Source organism: Hyalella azteca, unplaced genomic scaffold (assembly GCF_000764305.2).
Source record: "Hyalella azteca isolate HAZT.00-mixed unplaced genomic scaffold, Hazt_2.0.2 contig3210, whole genome shotgun sequence".
In the NCBI taxonomy this organism is placed as follows: domain Eukaryota; kingdom Metazoa; phylum Arthropoda; class Malacostraca; order Amphipoda; family Hyalellidae; genus Hyalella; species Hyalella azteca.
The window spans coordinates 570,379-583,493 of NW_025933462.1; the positions used below are offsets into that span (position 1 = coordinate 570,379).

The 13,115-nt window shown below is 36.2% G+C and overlaps 1 protein-coding gene across 1 annotated transcript; it reads left to right on the plus strand.

Annotated features, from left to right (window-relative positions):
- The first annotated feature begins 2,142 nt into the window (after positions 1-2,142).
- Positions 2,143-11,923, plus strand: LOC108682628. Its single transcript, XM_018171831.2, has 8 exons — positions 2,143-2,682; positions 3,437-3,526; positions 6,771-6,867; positions 7,115-7,344; positions 8,932-9,088; positions 9,371-9,565; positions 10,167-10,339; positions 11,036-11,923. Exons 1-8 carry the CDS (start codon positions 2,210-2,212, stop codon positions 11,124-11,126), a joined length of 1,506 nt encoding a protein of 501 aa, XP_018027320.1. The 5' UTR covers positions 2,143-2,209; the 3' UTR covers positions 11,127-11,923.
- Positions 11,924-13,115: the final 1,192 nt, after the last annotated feature.

Consider the following 13,115-nt stretch of genomic DNA (forward strand, 5'->3'; position numbering starts at 1 on the left):
ATGCACTTACCAGATGTGAAGTGTATACATAATAATTGCATATAATTGATTCACATAGTTTGAATCCGCATATGTTCGCCGGACGACACCCAAATTTATGGCTACGGTGCACTGGCTGACGCCGCAGATATGCAGGATCGAATGTCGGCTTGCATGGACGCTGTCTGACTGGATGCGCTCCAACTGGCTCGAGCTCTATGCATCAAAAACCGACTTTGTTTGGTTTGCGACTGCACGGCGTCAACATCAGCTTCTGGCCAACCCTNTTTCTGGTATATTTCTGGTATTTTGAGCTAGGCAATCTGGTATTCTCACAGAGAAAAAACCTGGCAACACTGCTACAAAGACCTTTACGCACAGCAACATTCACTTTCCACGGATCCGGCTGCTCATTGGTGTTGACGAAAAAGTGCGCTGCTGAATATTCTTAGGTAGTTGAATAAAACTGCTGAGGAGTTGAATAATGATTTATAGTTTATACCAGTCAGTTCAGAACTTCAGGCTGATCAGCTAGTAAGAGCTTGGGTTTTAAACACTAATAATTTAAATTGGCTCGTCATGTATTGATGAGACACGAGGCGAGGAATGGAATAGTGATCTCTTTGTTAATTCGTTTCGTAGGTCGGCGGTTGTATTGTTCACACTTGTAGCCTTGTAGCTTGTAGGTACTTCGTAGTTCGCCTTCAACTGCTTTTTAATATGAGTGATGAATGAATGGACCTTTTTAGAAGCTAGACACACACTAAGACAGCTATTTTGAAATATTGTAAAATATAAATTGTAATCAATTCTGCATACGGGTTAGTGGTCAAGTTTTTTAGACTCTTCAACTTCTACAAGCCCCTTATTATGATATTCATGATGTGATTGTTGTGATGTTGAGTCCTATTATAAACCATAACTTCCATAAGCATAAGTAGACCAGAGTCACCAGACAAACAAGCGCAAGGTATTGTGGATAGTGGATAGGCCTACTGGGCACTCACGAGTGGGCAGGATAGCTAGGCTAAGCTAGCTACCACTCATACCACATTACAACTCAGATACCAGCATTGTCATACTGCACAAGCACAACATATTTAGATAGGCTATTGCCAGTATTGGTTTAAATCTTGAGTAGGTAATGAGGAATTTTATCAGAGGAAATAAGAAATGAAGTTAATGAAGTAAATGAACTATGAACTGATAGTAAAAAATCTGTTTTGCAGTTTGCTGCTAGTCTGATACTGCTATCATGCTATGCACATCTGTGATTAGCTTATCATGACAGATTAAGTGGATTATAATGTGGGCCAGTTGTGAACTTGTGATGGTCTGTCCAAACTCCAATGTGTCCATACTTTTTCAAATGCAGGAAGTCTGAGCTATGAGGAAGAGACGTTTCTGTTAGATTAACATTACTCAGGCAATGGTTAATAATGACTTGATGATATTTTATTCTAGGCCCTAGGGAGTAGGGAAGTTTAATAGTTGCTAATTAGTGGATAGCCTTTATAATGACATTTTAAAATTTGCACAATTTTAAATATTGCCGAGAAAGTTTTTTTTGTCTGTTTGAATGGTTTTCTTTCCTAATTAATTAATACACTCTAGACTCTAGTAGTTTAGCTGTATTATTTTTTTTAAATTAGGGAAAGCAAAAATCATAAGATTCATGATAATTGTACTGTGTACATCATGGAATTCTTGGGAATAATTGGTCATTGGTCATTTAGATCCACCAGGATGGTTGGAGAGCTGCAGCTCCAGCAGTAGCAGCCAGTACACTTGTCCAGTTGTGAGTTGTCCTGCTACAATAGGAGCAGAACAATTGCGCTGCTGCAGCTGCCAGCTCATTCTTACTAGAGCACTCCTATTGTAGTGGGACAAGCGCACTGCCGCTGCTTCTGGCCTGCTTGTATTGAAACACACTCCCATTTTTCACCACTGCACTCCTCAATTACATAGGTACATGGTCATTTAGAGTGGCAGCATGAAAATTGTATTTTTAAATTTTAAAATTATACAGAAGGGATTAATGGGATTATGAAGCTTGGGTAAAGGTAATGACTAATGAAGGGTAAACCTGCAGCTGCTAGACTGCTAGTACTGTTAGTACAAAAAGTACACCTAGGATTTAATGAGGATTTCCTATTGCATTGTTGGCACTTGGAAATGTAATGTCTATGTTCTTTATATCAGCAATTTTCAGTGATTACTTGGTATCAAAATGGGTAAAAAAAGCCCCAAAAACTCTCCCAAGAAATCTGGAATGCCTTCAAAGTCATCACCTGCAACTGCAGGTTCAAGTTCTGAAAAGAAAAGTGTTTCTATCACAAGTAATAAAGGAGTTATAGCATCTTCCAATTCACAATATACACCAGCAGCATCAGACTGTGTCCCCTCTCCAAAACTGGGTGAAACCTCATCAGGAGTGGCTGCACTTGATAAATCAATGGAAAGATTATCCATTGATGATAGAGTCAAGGTAGATACTAAAGTTGTAATTGGTTCTAAGAAAGAAACACCAAGTTCCACAGATAGTCCACATATTCAAAATACCAATTTAGAGAATTCAATTAAATCAAGTAGTACTCATCAAAAATTACCTATCATGCCTCTTGAGCTGGATAATGCCCCTCAGAAGTCTCAGTGGTCCGTGGAAGAAGAAATGGACACCGTATTGAACTTAATTGACTCCATGTAAGTTTTAATCTAAGTATGAAGAAAATTTGTGTTTGTGTTATCTTTACTGCGTGATTTTTGCCTCTATGGTATATAAAAAGAATGTATTTGAATAAGTTCTTATATACCTAGTTACTGACTGTAAAAACAACCCATGCCAATTTGAGATATAAAAAGCTATCATTATAAAAGTATCTATACATTACTAGGCCCTCCAACTCATTCTATAGTCATTCAAAACCTATTATAATTTAATAAAATCAAAATATTGCCAAACAAATATCTCCATTGTGTAAAAATCAATTTAAAGAGTTTTCCAATTTTGTCTAAATTCTTGGGCGCTACATATTTCAGCAATTTTTGTCATCATTGCTAGAGGAAGAATCTTGATCAATTTTTATAATTATTTCATTTTAGCCCTTCTTAAACATTATGTTTAACACTAATTTAACTTTGTTATTAATTAATATATTAATTCACCTAACATATTTTGAATTTTGTATAATTTAGCTTCCTAACTAAAAATTGTATCATGCTTGCAGCTTTCATTTTGTCTCCATAAATGTATAGATACACTATTAAAATCTTGAAAGCTGTAGTATATTAAATTTGTGACTATGATGAATGCCTTGTAGTAATGCATAAATTATTCATTACTTTTTTTACTTTCATTGTGTTGCAGTGGTAATAATTTAGTATCATTATTCTTTTTAGAGGTATTTGTAATTGGGAGTGATCAAGAAATACTGTCAATAAAATTTATTTCCCACAGCTATTATGTCTCAGAGCACGACAAAGCATTGGCTACATTTGACCTTATCAGAGGTGTCATATCGGAAGAAAAACAATGGAAGAGTCCCAGGTTGGTGTAATTTCCTGTAATTAGTGTTGTGTAAACTTCTGCCTCCTAGCTCAATTGCCTTTTATTTTGTTTTAATCAATTAATCTTGATAATAGTTTCACAAGATCCTAGAATTGATGAGGTGGTCCATCAAAAACCATATTTCTCTTTAAGGGGACCAGCCAGGTGAAAAAATTGAAAATTTTGGCTTCTCCGTTTCTTTGGCTCATTTTGTAGCTGCTGAAAAGCGCATCTAATGCAACAAATCCGGTGCTCTAGTTTTTGCATAAAGCAATTTTAAAAATAATATGCGCTTAAAAATTACTTTTTAAAGACAACACTTCTGAACAATCCGGTGTCTTGGATGTTACACATGTACAATGAATTTCTAATTTTGTTTTCATATATTAAAAAATTTTATTTTTCAAAATCTTTTCAGGATATCAAAATATTGTAAATTTTCAAAATTATTTATTCTGTCAATTGATTCATGCATTGTCTCTGACTTTATGCAATTGTGCAAAATTTCAGATCAATTGGACAGGTCAAATTGTGTCATATATGGATTATTAGATTTAGCAGACAAAATTTTTTTTTAATTTTTTAATAATGAAAAAAAATATTATAAAATTATTAACTCTGTCAATTGATTCATGCATTGTCTCCAACTTTATGCAAGTGTGCCAAATTTCAGATCGATTGGACAGGTAGAAGTGTGTTAAATATTGATTATAAGATTTGTAGCAGACAGACTACAAAGCTACTACCATGGATTACATGCAATAATTTCTGCATGATGCAGTTTTTAACTTGTATAAATGACCATTTTATAACAATATTTACAAATTTAATTGAAAAATGCTATTTTTGGATCATTATTTGCATTAATTGTAAAGTGTTATCACTCATTTGAAAGCTACAAACGATGTGCATTCATGAAGCTAATATCACGGATGTACATGCAATAATTATTGAGTAATGCAGTTTAAAACTTGTATAAAATGAATATTTATAATAGTAGTATATAAATATAATAAAGTCTCATTTATAGCTTATTATTTGCGTTAAACTTGACAAGAATAAGTCTGATGACGCGTGCTGGTACCCTAAATGCAAATAATTGGCAATGAGGAAGCTTGGGCTACAATATCAAGAATTTTTTGGGCATATTTTTTTTCAGTAAATTTTACTTTATTTGGCTCCCCTGAACAATTTAACACGTTAACCGCCACATGTACCACCGGTGGCACAAAACAAGCTGTCAATGAACGCCATATGTACCACCGGTGGATCATTTACAAATTTATTTTCAAATTTGTTTTTCACTCATTTTTGATGGCTAGAAGGATATATTATCAAAACAAGTGTCGTAATTTATTTATTTATTAGCATAACTATTCAAAAAAATAGTTTCATAAAAATTTCAAATGAAATATAACTAAAATTTTGTTCCGTAAATCAGACTCTTCCTCAAACATAAAATTCAATGGTAAAAAAGGAAATTCTTCAAATAAAACAAATAATCTGCATAAATTGGTGATCATAATTAGTGAAATTACCTTTTGGAAAATTATCCATGAACCAACATTAGCATTAGACATCGGACATTACATATGAGAGAGGGTTCGTTCAAAACAACCAGGGCATATATGTGGCTTATTTTCACATTGAAGGCAGACTGTTTTCACTCTTCTTGCTTTTGCAGCTGCAATTGAGCAGCCTTCATTTTATGACAGCACTCATAAAACCCTCTACATCTTTTTTCTTACATTCCAACATTGACCCTCCAACTCAACAAGGTAATGAGAGTTTCTTTTCCCACCTATAACCGCTGGTTCTTGTCCTGCGTTCATTTTGTTCAAGTTTCCTGTTATGAGTGAGTGAGCAATAGATTCTAAGAATCCTTTCACCGACAAGGGTTTCTTGGTTTGAAATTTGTTATCGTAATGCTGAGCAATTAGGAGTAGGGAATGAAATAAAGAAATAAACGTATGTAATAAGTCTTTGTATTATTATAAATAACAAACTAACAAATGAAAATCATAACTACAAACTACGTACAATATAAAAAATATTTTTTGAGAGCTCTAAACCATAACCACCAGTGGCCAAATAATTACGATATCCAATGTGTATTGTTTCTATTGTTGCAATATAAGCCTCCGGTGTACCATAATCTCTTGTACCACCGGTGGCGCACATGGCGCTGGAGAAAAATGAAGATTTAGTGAACATCCTTATGTACCACATGTGTCTCATGGTTTACTCTGTTCTAGAAGAAACTAGACAGAGAGTATAACACATACACACCTTCCCTTGCAGCTGTTCCTGACCAACTGAGACATTTTAGTGCCTAGAAGTCTTGGCGCTAGGGGGAAGTTCCAATATTGCATGCTGGCGGTTAACGTGTTAAATATCCAAAAAACACCATCTCTAAAACTATATAACTCCTACAGTATTCAAGCTACAGCAATGAAAGGCATATCATTCAATTTGTAAAGACCATACCTAGCAACTCTAGGAGCCCATTTTTTGGATTTGTGCATGGTTTGACTTAGGTACCGTATATATGGAGAGAGGGGGGGGGTTGGGGAGGGACAAACGTGCACAAATGGAAAAACACGCATAAAAACAAAATGATGGGAAAAATTGAAAATCAGGACTCTAGAGCCGCTTGATAATTTTGTTACAAATCGAATAAAATGTCTCTTGATGTTGTAGCTTGAAAATCCTAGGAGGAGATAGATTTCTTTAGTACCCCCTTTTTGCTATTTTCTACAAATTTCATGTTTTCTTTTATTTCTTGGAAAAATTCATATGAGCAAATGATTTTTTATTTTACCTATTACGTATGTGTGTGGAATTTTAGAAAGATTGGTTGATAAATGTAGAAGTTTTTCCAAGACCCGGCCAGTCCCCTTAATTTTTGTAGTTAACAAATTTTCATCAAATAATTATGGATATATCATATGTTGGGACGCTAGGTGCCTCAAATGCATAATGAAGGTGACCTGACCATGAACATTTTCATAATGGCTTACACTTCTTTCCTGTTGATGCTCCTGATAGCTTGATATTGGATTATATTTGATACACAACCACAATATTGAGGAAATACAAACTGCTATCTTGAGCTGCTATGAAGTTCACCCAGTTTTCATTTGAATTCCAATTAAAACTATGCATGAACAAGATGAATCAATCAAATTGTGTGTTTCCTTCTTGTGCGTGTAATCCTTTGCTCATTACAGTACTTGTATTGCAGAGAGATGATAGACCGAATCATGACCATCTATGCTGAAATTACTGCCAAGGTTCCTTATGACACAACATCAAGAAATGTCATCCTCAAACTCAGAAAGGTAACTTGATAAAATTTTATTTCATCAACCTCTTGTAAATATTTATAAATGTCAAATGTGCTGCTTTTGAATTTTAGAAATTACCATTTCTGATGAAATTTGTGTGTCTAAATTATTTGTTTTTTCCTGGTCACCTGGGAATTATTAAAAATTTTAATGTTTCCATAATCTGTCAATTTAAACAGGAAAGAAAAATATGTGCCATAAGTGCTTATTTAAATGCATCTATGGATCAATTTTTATTCAGATAATTCTGGATGAGTTCAGGGAAGCTGCAAAAGATATAATGGCCCTATCGAAAGTGTCTTCAACTTCAAATTTCATGAAGTCCATCTCTGTGCTGAATGATGTCATCAGCCTAGATGCTGCACAGTTGCCAACGCTACCAGATTCTGTCAACACTGTAGACCTGGCACAGAAAGTCAAGGAAAACGTCTTGGCGCTCATGATGGAGTACAAGATGGAGCTTGAGAACATGTGGGTATTGTCTACCGTTTGTGTAAATACTCCTAAAGTTCAATAAATGTGGTCATAATTCTACTGGACGACCTAACCTCTTCAAGTCATTGTAATTAAATTTGTTCTTCAGTCACCCCAAGATCTTTAGAACTAGGTCATTGCTTTCAAGCAGGGTTGTTTGGTTTCATGGGGCTAAGAGACGTTGTTCCTAAGCCCCCCACCACAGTACTCATGACATCTGCCTGTGGGCCTTTATTGTGGAATGATATTATTATGCTGGTAGGGCTTGTGTATTTCCCCCTCTCTGTTTCTTGTTTGAATGGCCAACAACTCGTGGAATATTGTTAAACTCTTGAATGCAATTCTTATTTGCTGTTCACTTATCTCTCCTTTCTTTTGAATGTCTCAGAAATACTAATGCTACTTTCTTTCTCAACTGCTTCTGACTTCTGAGCTCTAGTCATTAGAACCCTACCGCCCCTTTTGGGTGATCAATATTTTTTATAACAAAATAATCACTATATATTCTTCCCCTGTTTGCTGAATGTGGTTGAATTGTGTTTTTTTTTTTAAGTGAGGTTGCTTTATAGCTATGTGCTGCTGAACCTTTGATCTTTTACAGTACCTACTTCTCTGGGTTATGAAACCCAATGGTTATTAATTAATGTTCTTATCGATGTTATTTTCCCTGAAGAGATTTGTGTTTGAAATTAATGTCTAATAGTAGTTGTTGCTTCCTCTGATTTTTGCTTATGCTGGATCGTACTGAAGATGTATACTGATGTGAACGATGAACATTGTTCACTAATTATTCGATTGATGCAATCATTTGTTCTTAAGCATTTTGTTCATTCTGGCGAAAGTATTCTATTACGTCTGGCGAAGCTGCGCCAGTGACATGTGAGTCAGACCTATAGCAGTTGGAACTGTGTAGTACTAGGTCAGGTCTGAGCAGCTGTGCGTCAGGTAGTTAGTTAGTCGTGTTGTGTCCCGCCAGCCCTACAGTGAGGTTCATACCTGAACCCGCTCAGCTCTGTTAACTCTCAGCATTCTGTGCTTAACGCTGAAGTTGTGGCTGTGCCGTGAGGATTTAGTTGTTACCTGCTATCGATCGCCTATGTGAATAAATGTAACCTTAACTACGTGCATTAATGCTGTGCAATAGTAAATGGAATTGAACCAATTTGAACGTCTCTTAGAATAGTGATTTTAGTCGGAATTTATGCTTGCCCTTTACCACGTTTTACTGATTTTAAACAAAGTGATTCAATAAACTATTGTGTGCTTTGTCGTGATTATATACCACAGCCACTGAACCGGCTTCTACTGACGATGACTAGGAGAGTTGAACGGCATTGTCGGTTAGATGAATGAGCACAGTAGCCTAGAATTTATTCACATATTGTCCTGGCCTATGAGCGATGAGCAGTCGATCCTGATAGTGAATTACAGGCCTAACGTTTAGATTGGCTTGTAGTAGCTCTGGCCGCCAGTGGCCGGTGACACTGATAATGATGGTAGTTTCTATATTAATTATCAATCTTAATGTAATTGATTGGTAATATTGCACAGTCTTGCTGTAATACCGTATATCCACTCCCACAGTCCTACCCTGATCGTGAACCAGGCCAAGAACATCATTGTCGAGGATGATGTTGTCATGACTCACTCTTACTGCCCAATTACCGCCCAGCTCTTCATCAACGCCGCACGTCACTGCAATTACACGCTCTATGTCGTCGAGTCCCAGCCACTATGCTATGTTAGTTCAATTTTTTGACTTCAATCAAGTGAGATTATTTTTCATCTCTTCAAAATCAAGTCTTAGGATCTTTCAAATTATTTGAAAATCCAATATTGTCATGGGAATCAAAATTAATGAGAACTTGATCCCTATTAAATTTAACACTGTGAGCTTGTCATGGGTAAGTGAAAGAACTGAATTGAATTCTATTAATTGCTGGCCAATGTATAAGCTTGAAGGCTCTAACCTAAACCTCTCTTGTACGTGTACCGAAGTTGATTTGTTCTGCTCGTGCTGCAGGGGCACCTTCTCCTGGACGATCTCAGGGGCAGCGAAGTGAACACGATCCTCATCCCAGACTGCAACGTGGGCGCCCTCATGCCCAAGATGACGAAGGTGATAATGCCCTGCAGCGCTATCCTCGCTGACGGCAGCGTCAAAACCCTCTCTTTTGGGGGAGTCATCTCGCACGTCGCCATGACTGACAAAAAAGAGGTGAAAGCAATCAAAATTACACGGTTAGACACGGTCGATAGCACATTTTTTGATTGTCTGAAAGCGTATTTTTCGTATTGAAAGTGCATTTTTTATTTGAAGTTTCAATGAAAAATTTGTGAGACCATATGCTCGTTTTCAGTTAACACGTTGACTACGATTGTTTCATCTTGTATACTATTATTTCATTTTTTGTACTTTTTTTAAGCAGGGTTGCCAGACGGTCATTTTTCCCGGACAAATTCCGTGATTTAGTTTTTCTCAATTGCGTTGGCCGGCTAATATTTATGATAGGGGTACTTCCTAATTAAATTTTAAATACTGCAAAAAGAAAATAAATTGAATTTTTTTAGCGGAACCTACAAATAAACTAGTATACATTGAATTATCGGCCTTTTTTGGCCTTTTTTGTTCTTGGATTTGGTCGATTTTAGGCAACCTGAATTATGTAGCACTACCTCCTGGAGAAATACATTTCGTGGTACGCATATGTACCAATACGTAGTCAACGTGTTAAATGACTGGACCGACGTCGAGAATGGATGATGGTGAATGTAAGGTTTATGTTGAGCAAAATAGGATTACATGTGTCTTTTTTCAGGTTTATGTGATAGCTGCCAATTACCAGTTCACGCCATCCCTGGTGAGTAACGTGAACCTGGATTTAGATCCACTCGAGGTTGACTCCGTGGGCTACAGCAGCAACTTTGGCTCCTTCCTCAAGAAGTTTGACCTCACAGACTGCACCGACGTCTGCAAGCACATCACCAACACGTCAGCATATAAACTATAAATGGCTATTTAATTCCTATGTTCCTATGGAAATTGAATTGTTAATTCCCAAATTGTTAATTGTTAATGTTAACCGCTTTAATAATGTTATCCGTGTAGAAATGAATGAAGGTGCAATGTTGTTCCTGAGCCTCCTTTGTTGATTTCTTCAACTATGGCTTTGAAATTGACATAAAATTAATAGACTGCTCATGGTTTCTGTTTGATTTTCTGAGTGCTTGGTTTAAAATAATCTACTATTAACTTGAACTAAATCCAGAATGGTAGGCTCTGCAGGCAGAACATTACTCGACTCTAGTTAATTACCGAGAAAGCATAGAAAACGCCATGTACATTCATTTACTTAAGCAGAAGTTACTTGTTTTTTCCTTGCTTCAAAACTATTTGCAAATTTTCAATTGGAGCAAACTATTGATATAAGTACAGTTAGTAATAATATTATTATTCTTTTCTCGTTTGTCATTATTACCTTAGATATTTGCTTATAATAAATAGATGTGTTGATTTGATTACTCTTAATATTATTTTACTCACCATATCGTTTATAATGATTACCATAGCTATTTACTTATGAGATATTGATGTGTTGACATGATTCTACTTAATATTATTTTACTTACTATGTCATTTGTAATAATTATCAGAGCTATTTACTTATGAGATATTGATGTGTTACAGGGGCGCTGTGCCCCCCGCGCAGGCATCTCGCGTCATGGCTGACATGTACAACCCTCGTCTGGACAACGAAGAGCCGCTCTCTATCGTCTAGTGCTCGTCTACCGTCACGCAGTTTTGCCTATAGCAAGAAAAATTTTGCAACAATGCCACAGTGTGACCAGAATATTATCAGGCCAAATCTAGAATTAGTAGTTTAGTGTCACTGATTTTGCAGTTTAAAATGGAATTTTTACGTGTTGTTGCACGATCTAAATTTCCAGTTAAGTGTCCAAGATTTCATTAGTTTAAAAAGTATTTGGTCGATATTTTCTAAAAAATTTTCAGTATTTAATTCAGTCTCCCAGATCTGAATTTGATAGTAGAACTATGGAATAATACTTGCGGAGACGTTGCAAGTTTCTGAGCGATATATCTTGAACGCATTCACACGAGATACTTGAATGGTGATTGTCTTAGGAGGGTTTTTGGACCTTTCTGACGAAATTTCTGGCTCGTTCCATGATCTGTGTGACTAGACTTTGATGGTATTTGTATTTATTTATTGGTGGCAGGTTCATAAGTCGATTTTTCAGCCTCATGGTGTAGCCTGTATCTTTGAATGTGATCAGCTAGCAATTTTTTCGTGTGTATTTTACATTTTTTATACGATTTTTCGCGTCATGGACCTCAGAAGAAAAGTGTAATTCTAATTCTATCACGGAAATTTTTCTTGGAGTATTTAGTGCTGAAACAACATATTAAACACTCACGGGTTCAGCGCACTTGGTTATGAATTGATATTTGTATGCTTTGTTACATGTTGGACAGTTTGCATCGACCAAGCACGCAGCACACACCCGAAAATAAAAATGAGACTTCCTCACTGAAATGAAAAAAATGTAACTCAGTACTCACTGCAGTGAGTGACAAAGCGCATTTTCTCGTCGACGAAAACTTGAGGTCACTGACAGACGGACATGGCGAGCACAATAGTGCATTTTTTCCATTGGTGAGAAAATGCGCTAAAAAGCACCCTGTGTAGAAGAGACATGCATCGTAAAATGTTCCTGTCGGCTACTATCATGATTCTAAAGCATCCTGAAAGTCTAAAATTTCTTCCCAAAAATTTGATGCTAGACACTTCAGTGCTTCAACTTTGCTATAGACTATAGACTGGCCAAACATCCTAAAGAAGAGAAGACTATACTACGCTACCAATATATCACTTGTGTAGTTCTGAATTTTTTATGTTACGTTTCTCTCTGGAGTTTTAGGTAGAAAATTTTGCAGGAATCATCGGCTGGTTCTCTGCTGTGTTTCCTGATGCGAGTTTGTTTTTCAGGTTCGCTACAAGCACCTAGCGTGATTTTTTATTCTATTTGCATGAAATCCTCGTTCATACTTCTGCCTTGTATTTACTAATATTATAATATCAATTTTCCATGCATTTTTGCGTCACCTCTTCGTAAACTTGCCAAGTCGCTTCAAATACTTGAATGATTACGATATAGTTAATGCTTTAAATCTTATGCATCAACTGCATGCCCGTGAAGTTGCGACCAACGGTAGAGCTCTTCATTGTTCATAAGTATTTACGAGGGAGCAGCCCTTCGGCCGAGAAGGAAATTCTTTAGGTTAAGAGTCGCTCTTTGGCTGCGAAGGAAATTTTGGGTTTAGTATGGTAAACTAGAGTGTGAATGTTCAATAATACTGTCATTATGGTCAAATTTGTTCGTGTTTAGTGATACTTTGGCTCGCTGTAGGACTCCAATAAATACTGTCAGGTTATCTATCGTTTCTAATTGATCCTACACGTTTTTTTCACGTCTCTTACAAGTTACAATCGTGATCAATCAAGTTTAACCGTTTAACTTGATATAATTTAATGCTACATATTGTTCACATTATTGATGTTATTTTATGATGTAATATATGAACGAGTTGAGAGTTGCCTCGACTATAGCGCCTACAGCTGGCGGCAAGAGCTCGCTTATTTGAACTTGATGAAATCAATATACGGAAAAGTTCAATTTTAAATGTGCAGAACTTTCTCATGAACTTCCAAACTTAGTGTTGCGCCGAAAACTACTCAAGTTAACTC

Excerpts from the sequence above, each read along its gene's own strand:
- LOC108682628 (XM_018171831.2), top strand. The coding sequence starts at position 2,210 with ATGGGTAAAAAAAGCCCCAAAAACTCTCCCAAGAAATCTGGAATGCCT. Across the intron at positions 9,089-9,370 it reads AGTCCCAGCCACTATGCTAT|GGGCACCTTCTCCTGGACGA; the intron begins GTTAGTTCAATT and ends CTCGTGCTGCAG. Across the intron at positions 9,566-10,166 it reads CCATGACTGACAAAAAAGAG|GTTTATGTGATAGCTGCCAA; the intron begins GTGAAAGCAATC and ends GTCTTTTTTCAG.